This window comes from Paramormyrops kingsleyae, chromosome 20, assembly GCF_048594095.1.
Source record: "Paramormyrops kingsleyae isolate MSU_618 chromosome 20, PKINGS_0.4, whole genome shotgun sequence".
Classification (NCBI taxonomy): domain Eukaryota; kingdom Metazoa; phylum Chordata; class Actinopteri; order Osteoglossiformes; family Mormyridae; genus Paramormyrops; species Paramormyrops kingsleyae.
Window position 1 is genome coordinate 21,360,613 of NC_132816.1, and position 18,134 is coordinate 21,378,746.

The 18,134-nt window shown below is 53.4% G+C and overlaps 2 protein-coding genes across 2 annotated transcripts in view; one reads left to right on the plus strand and one right to left on the minus strand.

Moving 5' to 3' along the window:
• LOC111848393 (uncharacterized) overlaps positions 1 to 5,703 on the plus strand; it is a 49,062-nt gene extending 43,359 nt beyond the window's left edge. The window contains exons 14-17 of the mRNA XM_023820344.2: positions 48 to 205; positions 961 to 1,105; positions 1,418 to 1,561; positions 2,194 to 5,703. Of these exons, the coding sequence (XP_023676112.2) occupies positions 48 to 205; positions 961 to 1,105; positions 1,418 to 1,561; positions 2,194 to 2,415 (669 nt within the window). The 3' untranslated portion in view covers positions 2,416 to 5,703. The remainder of the gene's footprint in view (positions 1 to 47; positions 206 to 960; positions 1,106 to 1,417; positions 1,562 to 2,193) is intronic.
• A 634-nt stretch (positions 5,704 to 6,337) lies between these two features.
• On the minus strand, positions 6,338 to 17,756 carry LOC111848470 (nuclear factor NF-kappa-B p100 subunit-like). The gene is made up of 22 exons (XM_072703875.1): positions 17,319 to 17,756; positions 16,784 to 16,865; positions 16,642 to 16,682; positions 16,318 to 16,416; positions 14,924 to 15,075; positions 14,626 to 14,738; positions 13,883 to 14,041; positions 13,613 to 13,717; positions 13,337 to 13,422; positions 13,096 to 13,234; positions 12,807 to 12,953; positions 12,522 to 12,683; positions 12,272 to 12,413; positions 12,062 to 12,176; positions 11,525 to 11,732; positions 10,408 to 10,577; positions 8,605 to 8,707; positions 8,064 to 8,242; positions 7,904 to 7,982; positions 7,615 to 7,778; positions 7,189 to 7,300; positions 6,338 to 6,841 (listed from the first exon to the last, which is right to left on the minus strand). The coding sequence occupies exons 1-22, from the start codon at positions 17,358 to 17,360 to the stop codon at positions 6,768 to 6,770; spliced, it is 2,673 nt and encodes an 890-aa protein (XP_072559976.1). The 5' UTR covers positions 17,361 to 17,756; the 3' UTR covers positions 6,338 to 6,767.
• Between the last annotated feature and the right edge of the window lie 378 nt (positions 17,757 to 18,134).

Consider the following 18,134-nt stretch of genomic DNA (forward strand, 5'->3'; position numbering starts at 1 on the left):
AAGCAACTCTTGGATCCTAAGACGTCATACTCCCTTTTGGCCTGCAGGGGGAGCTCCGGCCAGAGAAGCAGCTGTCTGACGAGGACCTGAAGAACGCCGTGTCCATCCACCACTCGCTTGCTATGCGAGCGGCCGACTACAGCAAGCGGCCCAACGTGTTCTACCTACGCACGGCCGACTGGAGGCTCTACCTCTTCCAGGCCCCGTGAGCTCACTGACACCCGTCACCCCGCAGTTCATTTTTTAAAGGCCCTGCCCACATCATTTACACCTCTCATACTGCCATACTAAGACAGTAACCCTACCCAGACGATGTACTCCTCCTCCCAGTATGAGGTCCTGTCACACTGCCATCCACCTGCCCCCTCCCTGGATGCCCCGCCCTCCACAGGGGCATTCGCCCAATCCCGTTCACCCCTTTGGAAGTCCCGCCTCCTGGCCTTGGCCAATCACGTGCAGACTGTGCTTGAGAAATCCCCGCCTTCCCATGGGAGAGGGTGGTCTACTCGCTCTGCTCCAGTTGCTGCCTGCTGTGTCCCAGATAGCCCCATAGCCTTCAGCCTGCATCCCCCCCCCCCCCCGCCACCTACCCCACCCGGACCACTTTATATACTAATTATTGCTGAGTATTTCTGTCGTGTGATGGGCAGATGGAAGGAGCTCTACTTGTAATGGTGTCTTAATGACTGCAGGATAATGAAGTCGTGAGTAATGTTTGAATATTAGCCTGGATGTTCATCTCCCCGGTAATGAAGTCTCACTATGAGCAGGGTGATCATGTCTGCAGAAATATTATTTGGGTAATAGCAAGTTTTATCAGTAATGACGCCTGAATATGACGCGGACGATCACGCTGTCAGTGATGCTGTTTGAGTATCAAATGGATCAGTTCTCGTTAATGATGTTGGGGCAAAATGCTGAGTCAGGAACCATTGCCTCTGGGGTGTCTGTGTCCCGCAGGAACGCCGAGCAGATGCAGTCCTGGATCACACGCATCAACACAGTGGCGGCCATGTTCTCCGCCCCGCCCTTCCCAGCAGCCATTGGCTCTCAGAAGAAGTTCAGCCGGCCTCTGCTGCCCGGGTCCACCTCCAAGCTGTCGCAGGTACCCGCCGTCGAACCCGCGTCCTGCCACGCGCAATGCCCAGGGGCCATCAGGAGCGCTGTCACTGGAATTTATCCCGTTTGTTTATTAATAGGAAGGCCTATTTAGAGGGAATCTGCGTTTAAAAGATTAGCGATTAGAACTGTCTCTTCTGAGGCCTGAGTGCTAATTAATGTTCATAACGCCTGAATTCCGATTAAACGCTGCAGTGCAGAGAGATGACAGCTGCCATGTAGGAAACGTAGCGGGACTGCGGTGCTGCCCCAGGCCAGTAGGGGGCGCTGTCAGCTCACGGTTGGCTTGCTGTTGCAGGAGGAGCAGGTGCAGTCCCACGAGGCGCGGCTTCGCACCGTGTCCTCGGAGCTGGCCGAGCTGCGCTCGTACCCGCCGGACCGCAAGGTCAAAGGGCGTGAGCTGGAGGAGTATCACCAGCGGGACGAGTACCTCGACTTCGAGGTGAGCGTGGCTTTCTGCTGAATGGCTTTCTCCGGCGTGGTCATGCCGCGTTACCCTCAGCCACTCTCCACCTTTCCATCAGAATGTGGCTCGCCCCTCCGTGTCCCCCTCCCCCTCCGCCCTGCCCCCCATCGGACCTCTCTCTAGAGCAGAATAGTAATTCCCTATTTATCCCCATGGAGGAAGCCTCATTTCGCCTATCCTTTCATGCCTGCCTAACCCCCTGAGCCACACACCTCCCTCTTCGCTCTCCTCACCCACTGCATCTTCTAACTAGCTTTCAATAGAGGCTCATCTTGCACATGGGTCCTGCGCCGATAGGGCGCTGAGCGGGGCATGGCTCTCGTGCCCTCACACGCGAGTACACGCATACACATCCCCGATTCACTGAGACACTGTGGGGTTAACGGAGGGAGCAGCTTCACGGAGCCGGGAGCACGTGAACACGCGTAAGAACATGTTAACACGCAACCAGAACTGCCGTCCGACTCTAACGTGCAAACGCCGCATGCTGCTTGGCTGTCCTCACATTTGCCAGTATAAGCTAACGTTAAAGATACGTTTAACGTTAAAGAGCGAGACACACGGTACGTCAGCAGTGAGTCTGTGCCCCATGTCTCCACGTCCCGCAGAAGACACGCTACAGCACGTACTCCACGCTGCTCCATGCCAAGATCCGCTGCGGCGAGGAGGACCTGTCCGTGTTCGAGTGCCAGGTGCTGGAGGAGAGCAGCCTGCAGCAAGCCCGGTCCAGCCCCACGTTGCAGCAGGAGGGCAGCCTGGCCGACAGCGTCAAGCCCGCAAAGCGCGCCGATGGGCCCAGGCACAGCTGCCGGCAGGCAGTCAAGAAGTGAGGGGTGCCGGAGGAAGGGGGGGCGGCGCGGCCTGGGAGAGCCCCGCGTCTGGAGGGGGGGCCGTCTCGCCCCGTCCGAGCATATTTTTTGAGGTCCCAGAGGGTCGGTGGGACTGTGGAGGGCCCGGGGGAGGCCGGGGAGCCCGCATGCTCAGGGCGCCTCCTGTCTGTCCATTGTTCGTGGCCCACAGGTGAAGCTAAAGCCATGTGACTGACGTGGCGGGAGAGGAGCAGGAGGGAGGGAAGAAGCCAGCGGGGAGCCCAGAGGACTGGGGAGGGGTGCGTGTGAGGGAGCGCATGACCGCCCCCTGCTATTGCCCACAGAGAAGAGCATCTACGCACAGAGATGTCGGAGTTTTTGTACCTGAACGCATTTCGCTGTTGACAGCTGCCATAATTTTGTCCCTAATTTCAGCCAGACCCTGTACCAGTTGGTACAGATTCATGTCACCTGGAGGACCAAAACATTTTTAAAAGGCTCATAATCTCAGTTCATTTTAATTTAGCTACAGAGTTAAATGATAAATGTATTATTATTATTATTATTATAATTATAATTATTTTGCAGCTGCTTAGAAATTTTAGTTTTTTTGTTTCTGATGTCCGTAGCTGTTGCATTCTGGGTATTTGTGACCTGTCATGTCCCCTTTCCCTGTAGAAGACGCTGGCTAATACACGTTCATTACAGCAGTAAGGCCAAGTACAGAGTCCTCCATGCCGAGCTGCTGACCCCCCCCCCCCACAAAGGGGCAGGATGGGTAGGAGAGGGGGCCATCCTGGGACGATCGCACAGAACCTTGCGCAGGGCTCTGCGTTACCTTGTGTGTGGCCCTCCTCTCTGTTGGGTCACTAGAGGAAATGACATCATAATGGGGACGCAGACCCGTTTCCATGGAAACTCCCATATCCGGAGAGATGCGTCCCCCCCAGATCTGCTTCAGAAGCCATTGGCTTTGGCCATTTTTCTCTCAATGACAAAGTCTTGACTGATCGCTGGGCTTGCTTTCACATCTTCTCTTACTTATATGCCTTTGATCTAGGAAAATGCAAGACATTCTGTGCTTAGTGACTGTTGTATCTTTGTGTGACAGCATCTCCTTATATAACGTACTTTTTTCTTAGTGATAGAGGCCATTTTTAAAACTAGCCTGTCTCGCTCGTCCGATACTTGTCCACTCTTGAGTGCTGAGGAGGAGGGTCGTCTTTAAGATTCAATCCAGTCGTCACTCATAAGAGAAGGACAGACTCCCCCTGGCGGCTGCCCTGTGCTGCAGCTCGGCCGTGTCACAGATGGTAAAGCCCTTTGTGACTCAGACTGTGAATGGATGACATTAACGTTAAATATGCAGCAGCTAGTGGCGTCCTTTAAGCAGGAGTTTATGCACGTATTTTGTTTGTAAAGTGGCCATTATCCTATTTTGTTACCTGGTGTGAGGCAAGTTAGCAATTTCCCTTAAATGCCAGCGAATATGCCCAGTAATCATCCACGCAACACAGTGTGGACCAAAGTGAGGATTTAATGGGATGGAGGGACCATATCGTACAGTGTAAATACCACATTACAGAAATGTCGCTTTCAGATGTTCAGATCCATTTTAAATATTTGGGAACACGGAGTTCTGAAAAATATTAAACGTTTTGCATGCCGCGTAAATATTAATCTACCTAGATTAATAAACAAATCGAAAGTTGGAAAGTGTCATGTGAAGACGAAACGCCGAGTTATGTGATACAGTTTACTTAGGATACGTGGCGTGATGGTTGGGATTAAGCGGATCTGTCCGTGGGTGCAAATTCCTCTTTAGGGAACGGTGCTTGCAACCAGCATGTTGTGGGTTTGAGTCGGTGACGGTGATGGCGGTGGCAGCGGGGGAATGCGCTGTTTTACCTTTAGTTAACCTGTTGCTTTACTTAAATAACCAAGCAGCATACATGAATAAATTGCATATATTTTGAATGAAAGTGTTCGCTATGAAGCTAAATAACAGCCGCTTACTGAACCCAGGTGATTTTTTTTTTTAAAAGAATGATTCCATTTAGTACCTTAACCGTGGTATCCCGAGCATGATGTGAAACGTGGTAGTTATTGCCGTATTCGTCGTTCTGTTTATTCGTTTAGATTTCAGTTCGAAAGTGACGTACAATGAGGGAGACTTAATCTGAAAGAATGCAAGGGCTCGTCTTTTGGAGAAAAAGCAACAAAAATCATTTAGCATTTGTACGAGCAATGAATTTGATTGAAGATCATTTTATACGCCCTAGTTTATCCTTTAACGCGCAAGGATTTTTATACATTAACAAAGAAGAAAATGACCATTTTAAATGATACCTGTAGTGATATTTAAAGAGCTGTATATGAATGTAAACTATTCCTAAGGAGATATATATACATATATTCCGCGGGTATGACGTAGTCTCTTGGTGACGTTGGAATGCTATTATTATACTCAGGCTCCTGCTCTTTGTAGAAAAACCATATGCAGTAATAGCAGCATTACACCAGCAGAGGGCGCTGTTTCACTGTATAACCGGCTCTGCCATAAAGCTCTTAAGGCAGCACTGAACACAGTCAATTCATTGTATACCAGTGTCCGCCAAACTCTTTCTCCAGCCTGCCGTTTCTTGCGAGTGAGGATCCAGGAAGTGTGTCACATGTGCGCGTTTCTCTGTGTAAGACTCTTATGCATGGAAGATCCCCCCTTTTCACCGATGGTGCTCTTTCAGGTGCCGGGTCGGGGGAGGGGGGGGGGGGTGACTGGTCCGTTTCGGACGGGGAGTGGGCGGGGCCAGCGCACGTCACTGTTTTGCGTATCTCCCACACTTGTCTGTCTCTTATGCATCGCCCCTGGTTGAAGGGACAGCCGACATGGTGACATGGCCGCTCTGTACATACATCCCAGCATAGATTTCATGGCACATTGCGGACTAAGGTAGCTTGCCTTAGTTCTAATGAAATGCGCGTTAAAAAAAAAAAAACAAGGGATGCATTTTCCATCTGTCTGTGCAGCCGACCAACACTTGCCAGCTGGGGATGCTGTGTTTAGAATTGTTTACGTGCCATCACTCACCAGGGACGACGCGCTGGGAAAGGTGTGAATGGGGTTCTGCATCTCCAATAGCTATCATGTGACTTCTTTTAAATGTTATCACTGGGGTCCTTTGGCCCACTTTAGCTGTTCACTTGATGCCTGCTCGTAAAGAAGCGACCGTAAGGAAATATTTGTATATGAGCTGTTTTTTTTTGGAGGCCTACTGGTAAAATTATAATAAACAGGTGTTTTAAAAACAACTGCATGGCTGCCTTTTGTGTGCAAAGTAACATGCGTCACTCAGGAACATTCCAGAATATCTCATGGTTTGTCTTGTCCAGGAGCAGATCAAGCACCTGCTGGTGGTATAAATACAGCAGGAGAAAAGGACTTGCTCCCATAACCGCAAGGTTGTTGGTTCAAATCCCTGGAGAGGGATAATTGCCTTAAAATAAAGCGCTGAACATCTGGCTGAGAGGTGAGGCCATTTACTATGCCCCGGAAGAAGATGATTTTATTAAACGGACTTAAGAGATGGTGCCTTTCAAGGGTGAGAATAAGCTTCACAGTGACAGGTGAGTTTTCAGCCCCTTAAGCAGTTACACATTTAGTGAAGCCACCTGCAATGTGCATCTTTGCTGACAAACACTAAACTCTCTGTTTTTACTCACAGCCATCAGAGGACTACCAGCATTGAAATACAATATAAAGGAATTTTCCTATTTTAAGCTTGTTTATTTTATGGTGAGAATTAAAATTGTTTGCCTGGTGGAATATAGAAAATAATGTGTTAATGTTAAGAAATCTCAGCCAGAGAATGATTAAAGCCTAAGATCTAAACTTACTAAAAAAAAAAAAAACTTTTAGAAAAAAACTTAAATCAGGACAAACAGCTGGAATGGGGACCAGACTTTATTTAAAAAAAGACTTTAACAATAAACACACAAACCTCAGTCCCAAGCTGCTTCAGGAAAAGGTCACAACATTCAAATATATTTCATTTCAATTTTGCACATTTCCCTGGCTGGCAAAGATATGCTTTGTGGTCTTCTACCCAGACAAAGAATACACAGTATTTGTAAGACGGTGAAGACTTACTACGAAACATCAAGTGGGTGTAATATTTCCTGTGGAAGAGAATCTCGCGTCCCGAAGATGCCTCTGCTGGGCAAACTTTTTCAGTAATTTCAGAACCGTAGAGCTTTGAATTTTTTGAGCCCACGAGTACTAGCAACTCGGGCAGGAATGTCACTCCTCATGTCACATGATACCTCTATAGGGACCTCTCATGCCTGATCAGTGACATGGGGCCAGGCCTCAGGGCTCAGGAGTTGGCAAGGACAGGCCGCTCCATATCGTCCATCGTCTGGCTGCCAAAACCACTGTCTTCTGTGGCATCTGATTAGGGAATACCAGTGTGAGACAGGGACACAGTGACACTGTTAATAGCTATCCACTGATAACTGGCCATCATTGTCACACTTTCATGCCACAAAGACTGTAGATAACTGCCAAGAGTATGTTTCTTAGCAATTTCTTGGCTGCTCATTATGGTATGCATTCCAAGCCAACCAAACTATGTGCCATTTAATTTAATTGTAGCTGGCCATTGTAAACAGAGAAAAACCGATTTAGGACATCACGGTGCACTGGAATCTGAAGTATGTAGACTTAACTGGAGTTCACTGAGAATGTGATGTCACAAAAGGGCATTGTGATGTCACACTACTCAATATGGCCCATACCTGCACTGTGCGTCTTGTCCTTCATCTCTGTTTGTCTTAGTAGCATCACTCCTTCGTTCAGGCCCAGTGACTGCAGGGCCTCCACCAGTCCTGCCACCTGACCCCCGCCCACCTGCACACGAGACAAAGCACGTTCCTCTGATGACTTTCCACACAAACTCTGTCCATCCCCCTGAACACTTTTCCCCCTCTTGCTGTCTTCCACCATACAGTTCAGAAGACCAGAGTGCAACAGGTTGTGGGTTCGCATCCAACTTGCTTTGCTATTTCAGAAAATTAATTGGCGAAACGCCCACTGCGAGCAGATCAGTGAAGCAAGACTTCACAATCTGTTACTCAAAAGAAAGGAACAGACTCCCCCAGCTTCACAACACATATGCTCTCGGAGAAGGAGAGATGGTGCGCAGAGTCCCAGGCCAGCCCCACCTGGTAGCTCTCCAGCAGGCTCTGGCAGGGAGAGGGGGTCTCCTGGAAGAGGTCGGCTAGCGTCAGCATCCCCAGCTTCTCAGCCAGATCCCTCCAGGGAACGTGGCCCCGGCTGAGGATCCCGTCCAGCTGCTGAAGGACCTCTCCGTCCAAATGGGACACATCTGGGGTTTTGGGAAGGGATCGGGGGGGGGGGGGGGGGATACAAAGGGTGAATGGGTAACCATTGCAGGGTGGCCTAGCACCGCCCTCATTGCCAGGCCATTAGCAGTTAGCAGCGTGCTCCTACCGTCTGTCGGTGTCTTAGGGGGGCTGACGGCATGTCTACTGGCCATGGGACTCTTCCTACAGTCAAGCAGCTCCCGAACCTGCAGGGGGCGCTAGGTGTTAGTGCAAGTCATGCACACTGATGTCCTCAACTCGTGCGAAATATACACCCTAACACCCACCTTCTGGCACTTGGCCAGGTGGAAAGGCGTGTGCCCTGGGGCAGGCCGCTTGCGGGGAATCCCGGCCTGCCGTCCATTCCCTTCTTCTCCCTCATTGACTCTCTCCTCTGCTTCCCCATGCTCCTCATCTGAGGAGAGGCCGAACAGCGGCTCATCGTTCTCCGCATTCTTCTGGGCACCTGTAGGGGGCGGCATGCCGACATGTTAGCCTGAGTACTGATGGGCAATACAGTCTTCCTGTGCTGGTAACGCAGGCTCTGAGCTCACACAGCTAGCCTTCTTACTAGTAATGGACAAAATTATGCTTTATGAACCATTTGCTGTGGTTTCTGACCCCCACTAGATGGTGCTCTTTGATAACGTGCAGCAAATGGTCCATGAAGTGTCATTTTGTCCATCACTGCCTCATATAGTTCATGCCGGCACACACAGCATAGCTCTTAGAACTGGTCTAGAGCAGCTAGCACTGAGTAACCGATTGAACAGTCTACACAGCACACAGATCTGTGCCACAGAGCGGTGATGTCACACGGTGCCTGACCTGCAGCGAGGAGCATGGAGCACAGCGTGGGGGAGCCCAGGCTGGCGGCCAGGTGCAGTGGCGTATTCCCCGCGAAGGTGATCGCGTTCACATCCGCCTTTAGCTGAGGGGGGGGGGAACACAGGGCATACTTAGGGTTGGGATTCCCATGAAATGTGAAGCGAAAAACACAATGACAAAGGCAAGTGGGTAAGGGGGGGAGCAGCCGCTGTGACGGCAGTGGTGTGACCACACTGGCCCTTTCACTGCCTTTTACAGTGCTCACTGAAAGTCTTGGGACACTTGTCTAATTCTGTTACAATGTTGCAAATGTATTGGTTACATAACAAAAGTCTAATGACAAACAGTGTTTAACATATCTGTATATATCTTCTGCACAGACCTTTTCTTTTTATAAAGTGTCATAATTTTTCTGAATGACTCATTCAGTTCCGTTCTTGCCATTTCGCTATTAATTGCAAGTGTAGCTTTGCAAAGGTGTTACTAATTAAAAAGCACCCAATGAGTCTGCTTGTCAATGAACTTTTTAACACAGAACTTTAGCGCACAATGCCAGCACAGGTAGGTAGGAGGTGGGGCACGATGCCAGCACAGGCAGGGCAAGATGCCAGCACAGGTAGGAGGTGGGGCGCGATGCCAGCACAGGTAGGAGGTGGGGCACGATGCCAGCACAGGTAGGAGGTGGGGCGCGATGCCAGCACGGGCAGGAGGTGGGGCGCGATGCCAGCACGGGTAGGAGGTGGGGCACGATGCCAGCACAGGTAGGAGGCGGGGCGCGATGCCAGCACGGGCAGGAGGTGGGGCGCGATGCCAGCACGGGTAGGAGGTGGGGCACGATGCCAGCACAGGTAGGAGGCGGGGCGCGATGCCAGCACGGGCAGGAGGCGGGGCGCGATGCCAGCACGGGCAGGAGGTGGGGCGCGATGCCAGCACAGGTAGGAGGCGGGGCGCGATGCCAGCACAGGCAGGAGGCGGAGCACGATGCCAGCACAGGCAGGGCAAGATGCCAGCACAGGCAGGAGGCGGGGCACGATGCCAGCACAGGTAGGAGGCGGGGCATGATGCCAGCACAGGCAGGAGGCGGAGCACGATGCCAGCACAGGCAGGAGGCGGGGCATGATGCCAGCACAGGCAGGAGGCGGGGCACGATGCCAGCACAGGCAGGAGGCGGAGCACGATGCCAGCACAGGCAGGAGGCGGAGCGCGATGCCAGCACAGGCAGGAGGCGGGGCGCGATGCCAGCACAGGCAGGAAGCGGAGCACGATGCCAGCACAGGCAGGAGGCGGGACATGATGCCAGCACAGGCAGGAGGCTGCTGATGCCTGATACCATATTTGGGCCTTTGACACCAAAAAAGCTCAAATTATTTGCATGTTTTATTAAATGCCTTTTGGTCCTTAGTTGTGATGGACAAAATGATGCCTCATGAACCATTTGCTGTATCTTTTTATCTCACTAGATGACGCTCTAGGTTGCTCTGGTGCTTTGTGCCCTTTTTCAACAGAGAGCACCATCTGTTGGGGTCAAAAAATACAGTAGATAGTTCATGAAGCGTCATTTTTTGTCCATCACTAGCACTTAGCTATTAGTGGCTGAATTGAGCAGTATGAGGAGTTTATAGTGCCCCCCGCTGGAGAGAGTGTGTAAGGCCTGCTATATATGTCTGATGTCTTTTACCACGCTGATTCAACTCATCATCATCTTATGGGGGTTGCTGTCTGGGGGGTGTGAAATAATGTTTGTATGATGGCGGCTTCCCTGATGTGAGGGATGGGGGGGGCTTGACGGGAAGGGAAAGGCACCTCGGTGATCAGCATGAAGGCCATTCTGAAGAGGTTCTCCGTCACCGCGAGGTGTAGCGCGGTGCAGCCACCCTTCAGCTCCGCCGTGTTGATCCAGGCGCCTGCCTCCACCAGGGCCCGTAAGCATCGCTCCGCCCCCTTCCGCACAGCCAGGTGGAGCGGGAAGAGCCCTGGGGGGTCCGGGGGAGAGCTCAGAAGTCAATACAATTCATCTCTCAACCGTTACTATGCAATTCCATGCAATACTTTCCCAGAGACATTCTCTTGCTAATTACTGTTACGTATTAATTGTTATTAATAATAATTGATACTGTAGTGATCCTCATGGATAAATTCTTTTTAAGCCTCTCTGGTGACAGCAAGCTGGCTGTGAAGGGCAGCCACCCGTAGCGGCAGGTGGGGGTTAACGGTCTTGCTCAAGGACCTGCAAACATGCCCAGGCTGAATTCGAACCGCCAACCTTCTGATCACAGGCCCACTGAGGCATGTGGCTAAATGTGTGTATTATGCCACAATATACCTGCAATTTCCTTCAGGATAAATTGTCTGTCTGGCTGGCTAACTAGCAATCTGACTACCTACCCTAACAAACAGGCTGGAACTGCAGACCTGCAAAGTCACAGACCACAGATTCCAGCTGTTTATGTCTGCAACATCTAAGCGCAGGTAGCGGCCAGGAAAACCTGCCGCCTACGATAAACAGCCGTGAGTATGAGCTGTACGAGCTGTATGAGCTGTATGAGCTGTATGAGCTGTACGAGCTGTACGAGCTGTACGAGCTGTATGAGCTGTATGAGCTGTACGAGCTGTACGAGCTGTACGAGCTGTACGAGCTGTATGAGCTGTACGAGCTGTACGAGCTGTACGAGCTGTATGAGCTGTATGAGCTGTACGAGCTGTACGAGCTGTACGAGCTGTATGAGCTGTATGAGCTACCTTGCACTGCATCTACTGGCACCTCCGTCACATGGAAACTATGAGTGATGATGTCCTGCTATGAGAGGAACCCTTAGTCCCTGGGGTGGCTGTGTAGGCGTGCGGACATTCTGTACTGATACTGTATGAGTCTCCATGTCTGTGACGTATATCACCTGCTGGTGATGCGCATGTAACGTACCGCTGTGGTCGGGCACGTTGAGCAGGTGGGAGTGCCGCTCCCCCAGGGGGGCCAGCACTGTGCGTAGCATGGTCTCGTCCCCCAAGGCCGCGGCCAGATGCACCGGCGTCCGCCCGTCCCGATCCAGGAAGCTGGGGTCAGCTCCTGCCCCCAGCAGGAAGCCCGTCACCTTGGACTGCCCCGTGATCACCGCCAGGTGCAGAGGTGTCTGTGGAGAGGCATCATTACTCCAGTTCAGTTTCGAGGGAGGGGGGTGCGTCTGTGCACTGATGCATGCTGGGCTCTCAGCCCACTGCTCTCCTAGCTACCCACTATTGTATTTTTCACAGTGTCACAAGTTCTCTCAACCCAGTCCTAGGAGACCCCCAGACTGGGGTGGCGGGGGGCAGTTCACATTTTTTGCTCCCTCCCAGCTCCCAGCACAACTGAACCAAATAATCAACCAATCACTGAATACCAGGTACATGTGTGTTGGAAGCTGTGAGGGAGCAAAAATGTGAAGGACCGGGTCCGGGCTGGGTGTCTGGTTCCTGTTACCTGCTGCAGGTGGTTACGTGTGTCCAGGATCTTCTGCTGCTTCATGCTGACGATGGTGCGGACCAGTTGCTCCACCACGGACGTCTGCTGGTTGATGATGGCCAGGTGCAGAGGTCTGGGGTGGCACAGAAGCACAAGCGAGCTTCAGGCTGGGAAACTCAACCTGAAGATCTGCACAGGGCGCTGGCCGAGGCCAACGGAGCGACTCACGTGTCACCATTTTCATCCTGGGCTGCACAGAGGTGCCTCTGCACAGCCAGTAGGAGGTGTACGTCTCCGGTGCGGCAGTAGTCCAGAAGGGCTCTTGCCATCTGGCGGGACATCGGGGAAGTCCTGCCTTGGACTGTGGCGGCTGGGCACAGGAGGGCTCACAGTCAGCCAGCCACATGCCACACCCATACACGCGCGAGGTCCATTCATTGGCCCAGTCATTAAGCCACACCCCTGTCATGCAGCTTACCAACATGCAGGAGGCGCTGTTGCAGTGGCGTCCCCTGACCCCGCAGTTGGCTTCCTGGGGCCGCATCCTGTGGCTCTGACGAATCGGACATCTGAGCTCCAACCCCTCCGAACTGGCCAAAGCCGCCACCCATGGCAGGGTCGAACTGGAAGCAGGAACCACCTGGCGGGGAATGGGGGTGCGTGAGGGGGGGGTGAGGAAACACTTCAGCTGCAGGAGCCCCACCAGTAGGCGGCACCAAGTTCTCATGTGCCCACGGGGCACCTCCTGCTCCTTAATCCTCACCTCCTCCACCATTGACTCCTCCCCCTCCTCCGCTGCCTCCAAGTCCTCCTGCCCCCCCCAGCCCGCCATTGTCCCCAAATGGCCCCCTCCAGTGGTCGTACATGTCAGGCAGAGGCTTCTGCTTCTTTCGCTTGACCTCCTCCTTGTCTGACGGTCCAGAAGGAGACATAGTGACAGCTGAGCTTCATGGCGACAGTGTTCATTTCACCTCCACCTTGCAGCCACCCCCCCCTTCACATTCGCCCTCCCCTTATCATCGCCACGGTAACACAGGGCCACCCGGCCTCACCTTCATTGTGTGGCACGTAGGTGAACTGCTTGGGCTCGCTGCAGTCGCCACCTTTCTTGCGTTTCAGCTGCAGGAAGACGGTGACGGGCCGCTTGATCTCTGTGGTGTGGTACTGGGGGGTCTTAAACACAATGGCGTACTGTGGAGGAGTGAGGCAGCCATGTCATCACCAGCTGGTTTAGGTACATAGACAGACAGCACCAACGAACACACAGAGGCACATACAGGAACTGGACCTGACCTGCTTGTGGACGTCAGTGGGAGAGAAGTCACCCAGCGCTTCCCAGCTTCCATCTTCGTCCTCGAAAAAGCGAATCTCAATATCATCTGGAGTGGAACAGACGAGACGGTCCATAAACATGCACAGACACTAAAGAGGCTCGGATACAATGCTATGAAACGTCTCCGTCGCGGCGAGGTCTGCCCCGTGGAAGCCTGGACGGCAGCTCCTATTGGCTGAGATCGGTGAGCAATGGGCCAATCGACTGTACTGCTTCCTTGGGTCTAGCCAGCTCACCTTTCTGCACCTTGTCACACAGCAGAAAGACCTCATCCCCCCCGAGCACGGAGCCACATGTCTTATCCATGCGAGAGATCTTCAGGTTGGAAGCGTTGGGTGACTCTGTGGGGGGAAGGGAATCCTGTTTCAGCTTTAACCTTCATGTACAGTATAGATACACCATTTTCTGCTCTGTTTTCCCTTCATCTGTGTGCTTTTCATGGTCGGTGAGACCCTACAGTCTGTTGGACGGTGGTGCGGGGTGGGGCATTGTGGGGGGGCACTCACTGCTGTCGTAGATGGGGTTGGAGATGACCGGCTTCAGGGCCAGCGTGTACTCGCCCTGGCTGTCCTGCAGATAGGCCGTGAACTTCAGCCTCACCACGTTGAGATCCATGGAGACGCTCAGCTCCTTAGCTTCTTTGGCAATGGCCTGCTCCTCTGACTCTGTGTGGACACTCACGGGACGTCAGAGCCCGGCTGGGCGAGCGGGGGCGTGACGCACGGGGGGCACGGCCGGCGGGGGCGTCATACGCGGGGGGCACGGCCGGCAGGGGCGTGACACGCGGGGGGCACGGCCGGCGGGGGCGTTATACGCGGGGGGCACGGCCGGCGGGGGCGTGACACGCGGGGGGCACGGCCGGCGGGGGCGTTATACGCGGGGGGCACGGCCGGCGGGGGCGTTATACGCGGGGGGCACGGCCGGCGGGGGCGTGACACGCGGGGGGCACGGCCGGCGGGGGCGTTATACGCGGGGGGCACGGCCGGCGGGGGCGTTATACGCGGGGGGCACGGCAAGGGGGCGTGACACGCGGGGGGCACGGCAAGGGGGCGTGACACGCGGGGGGCACGGCCGGCGGGGGCGTTATACGCGGGGGGCACGGCCGGCGGGGGCGTGACACGCGTGGGGCACGGCCGGCGGGGGCGTGACACGCAGGGGGGCACGGCCGGCGGGGGCGTGACACGCAGAGGGCACGGCCGGTGGGGGCGTTATACGCGGGGGGCACAGCAAGGGGGCCTAGCGCTCATACCGGTGAGGTGGCCCCGGCCTCTTGTTTGCTTCATCCTCTCCTCCTTCAGCCTCCGGGTCAGTACGTCCACCACCCCTCGCCTGGTGACGTGAAGGATGCCCAGGTTGTTGAATCTGGACATGAAGAGGAGGGTGAGACGATCATGGAGGGGGAAGGGGAAGGGGAAGGGGGAAAAGAGGGATGCGGAGAGGGATAAAGACTGAACGTGCGGCGCATGGAAGTTAAATGACACAGCGGAAAGACACAGACAGACACAGAGAGCTGCAGATGCGGACATTTCTGCTGACTCAGTGCTTACTGTGCTGTCAAGTCCGTGGGGCCCACGGTGACATTACAGCTGCCACCGTCGTTACAGTGCTTCCCCACCAGGCTGTGGGCGTGGATGCGTGGGGGGTCTGTGTGCGTCACCAACTGCACCTCCACCTTGGCACGGCCTATGTGGTTATCCACCTGGATGGAGACCAAAGAGGTTAATCCATATGGAACTTACAGAGGAAGTCACAGTCACAAGCATACAAACACACTGGGGACGGGACTCACATGATTACAAACACACTGGGGGCGGGGACTCACGTGAATACAAACACACTGGGGGCGGGACTCACATGATTACAAACACACTGGGGGCGGGGACTCACATGATTACAAACACACTGGGGGCGGGGACTCACGTGAATACAAACACACTGGGGGTGGGACTCACATGATTACAAACACACTGGGGGCGGGGACTCACATGAATAAATACACACTGGGGGCGGGGACTCACATGAATACAAACACACTGGGGGCGGGGACTCACATGAATAAATACACACTGGGGGTGGGACTCACATGATTACAAACACACTGGGGGCGGGGACTCACATGAATAAATACACACTGGGGGCGGGGACTCACATGAATACAAACACACTGGGGGTGGGGACTCACATGAATAAATACACACTGGGGGCGGGGACTCACATGAATACAAACACACTGGGGGCGGGGACTCACATGAATACAAACACACTGGGGGCGGAGACTCACGTGAATACAAACACACTGGGGGCGGGGACTCACATGAATACAAACACACTGGGGGCGGGACTCACATGAATACAAACACACTGGGGGCGGGGACTCACATAAATACAAACACACTGGGGGCGGGACTCACGTGAATAAAAACACACTGGGGGCGGGGACTCACATGAATACAAACACACTGGGGGCGGGGACTCACATGATTACAAACACACTGGGGGCGGGGACTCACATGAATACAAACACACTGGGGGCGGGGACTCACATGAATACAAACACACTGGGGGCGGGGACTCACATGATTACAAACACACTGGGGGCGGGGACTCACATGAATAAAAACACACTGGGGGCGGGGACTCACGTGAATAAAAACACACTGGGGGCGGGGACTCACATGAATAAAAACACACTGGGGGCGGGGACTCACGTGAATAAAAACACACTGGGGGCGGGGACTCACATGAATAAAAACACACTGGGGGCGGGGACACACATGAATACAAACACACTAGGGGTGGGGACTCACATGAATAAAAACACACTGGGGGCGGGGACTCACGTGAATAAAAACACACTGGGGGCGGGGACTCACATGAATACAAACACACTGGGGGCGGGGACTGATGAATATGAACTTATATGAGGTTGAGGTAGGCTCACCCTCACTGTGGGATATGTCTTCTTGTTCTTCTCACTGGAAGCCCCTGGCAGACCCCCATGGGATGGTCCCTCACACTCGTACCGAAATCGGAATCCCCTCTGCACACACGAGTTTCGCGTCATAAGTAAAGCAGGGCCGCGAACTCCTCAGACGCTAAAGTTGTTAGCACTTAGAGCAATCACTTATTTGTCCTTCTGTGCTTCTAAAAACACACTCATGACAATCTCCGGCATTTCACAGCTATTGTATCTCAACATTTCGGTTTGTCCGGTGCGTCCTGGGGTGACCCGATGTGGCCACGGGGATATTACGGGAGCACACACCTGCTTGGGCTCCTCGATGATCTGCAGGTACGGTCCATGGGCTGCAACGAACAGGCAGTTGATCGTCATTATCTGCGGTGCATCGCCTAGCCTGCTCCAGTGAACCTCATAATTCACAGACATGTAATGTAGGGTTAGTTACCTGTCTGCAGAAAGGGCTCGACCGTCATACTGGCTGGAGACATGGGCTGGTACGTCAAGTCAGGCATGTTGGTCATCAGGATCTGCAGGAGACAACAGCTTTACGATTACAAAGAGTTTCACCAATCTGTGACCATTTCATAGGCAGTCCCAGGGAAAAACAGGGTTAGGGTTAATAAATCCATCCATCCACAATCCATCCATCCATCAAGCATAGCTTATCAGCTTAGCTATAGTTTATCAAACAGTTAAGACAAGTGAAGACAACTATATATTGTTTTACAGAAATAGCAATAAGACAGTGGTTAGATAGAAAACATGCTGAATATAAGCAATTTAAATCATTTAAAGTTGAGGGGAGGGGATGTGTTCTTTCCGGTCTCCGAAGGATCCTGCGTGACATTAACCCCGGAATATTCCATCAGCCTAGCTGTTCGGTACATTTTCATTTTCACTTTCTCTTTTCATGTCTTCATATAAATTACACAAAAAAAAAACAAATGAAACCGCCCCCCTCCCCGTCCTCCCAGTCTTACCTCATTGTCCATCACATTTAAGTTAAATGACAGTCCGTCCATGTTGGGAGAGGAAAAGGTTGAGTTAGCGCATCACGTCTTCTCAGTGCGGGTATAAGCGCCAGGTCCTGCAGCTGCTGCTCGGAAAGCCTGTCCGCACACACACGGACCGCTGCAGGTTCCTCTCTCAGCAGTCAAGCTCCCGGCTGCCGGCAGATTAAAAGCTTCCTCACAGCTGGGTGTGTTAGATGCGTCCGAGTGCGGCCGCAGCGGTTACGTCAGCCACTCCTCCCGGAGCTTCCGGTCACACGTCCCGACCCCCGGCCTGTCGCTAACTGCTCGTCACGGATCCCAAAGCCATCTGCGGGACGGAGACGGAGCGGCACGGCGTTAAGGTGGAGGAGCCCCCCCAGAGGCGCAGGGGCGGAGCTTTCGCTGAGCGCTGCTCGTTATAATGCGGCACTTTCCAGGAAGCGGGCCAAAGGAGGAAGCCAGAGAGGAAAGTCCCAAGAATACCAGCCACTCTGATGAGCACGCGCGTGCACGCGCGCCGGCATACAGGCACTCACACATAAGCGCGTGCAAGTCCCAGCAAGTACACACAGGCAGGCATTCGCAGCAGAGTGAGCACAGGTACACATGCAGACAAAGATCGCACACAAAGCGATGTGAAGACAGGAACTCACACAGCCAGCTCTCCTCTACATGCCATGTGGCCTGTATCCTGGATGCCCTGCCCAGTCTCCCCCTGCTCCAGAAATCGCTGCACATCCCTCACTACAGTGACACCCCCCTATATAGAGAGAGAGGGGACAGCAGTAATGGTGCAAACCAGAG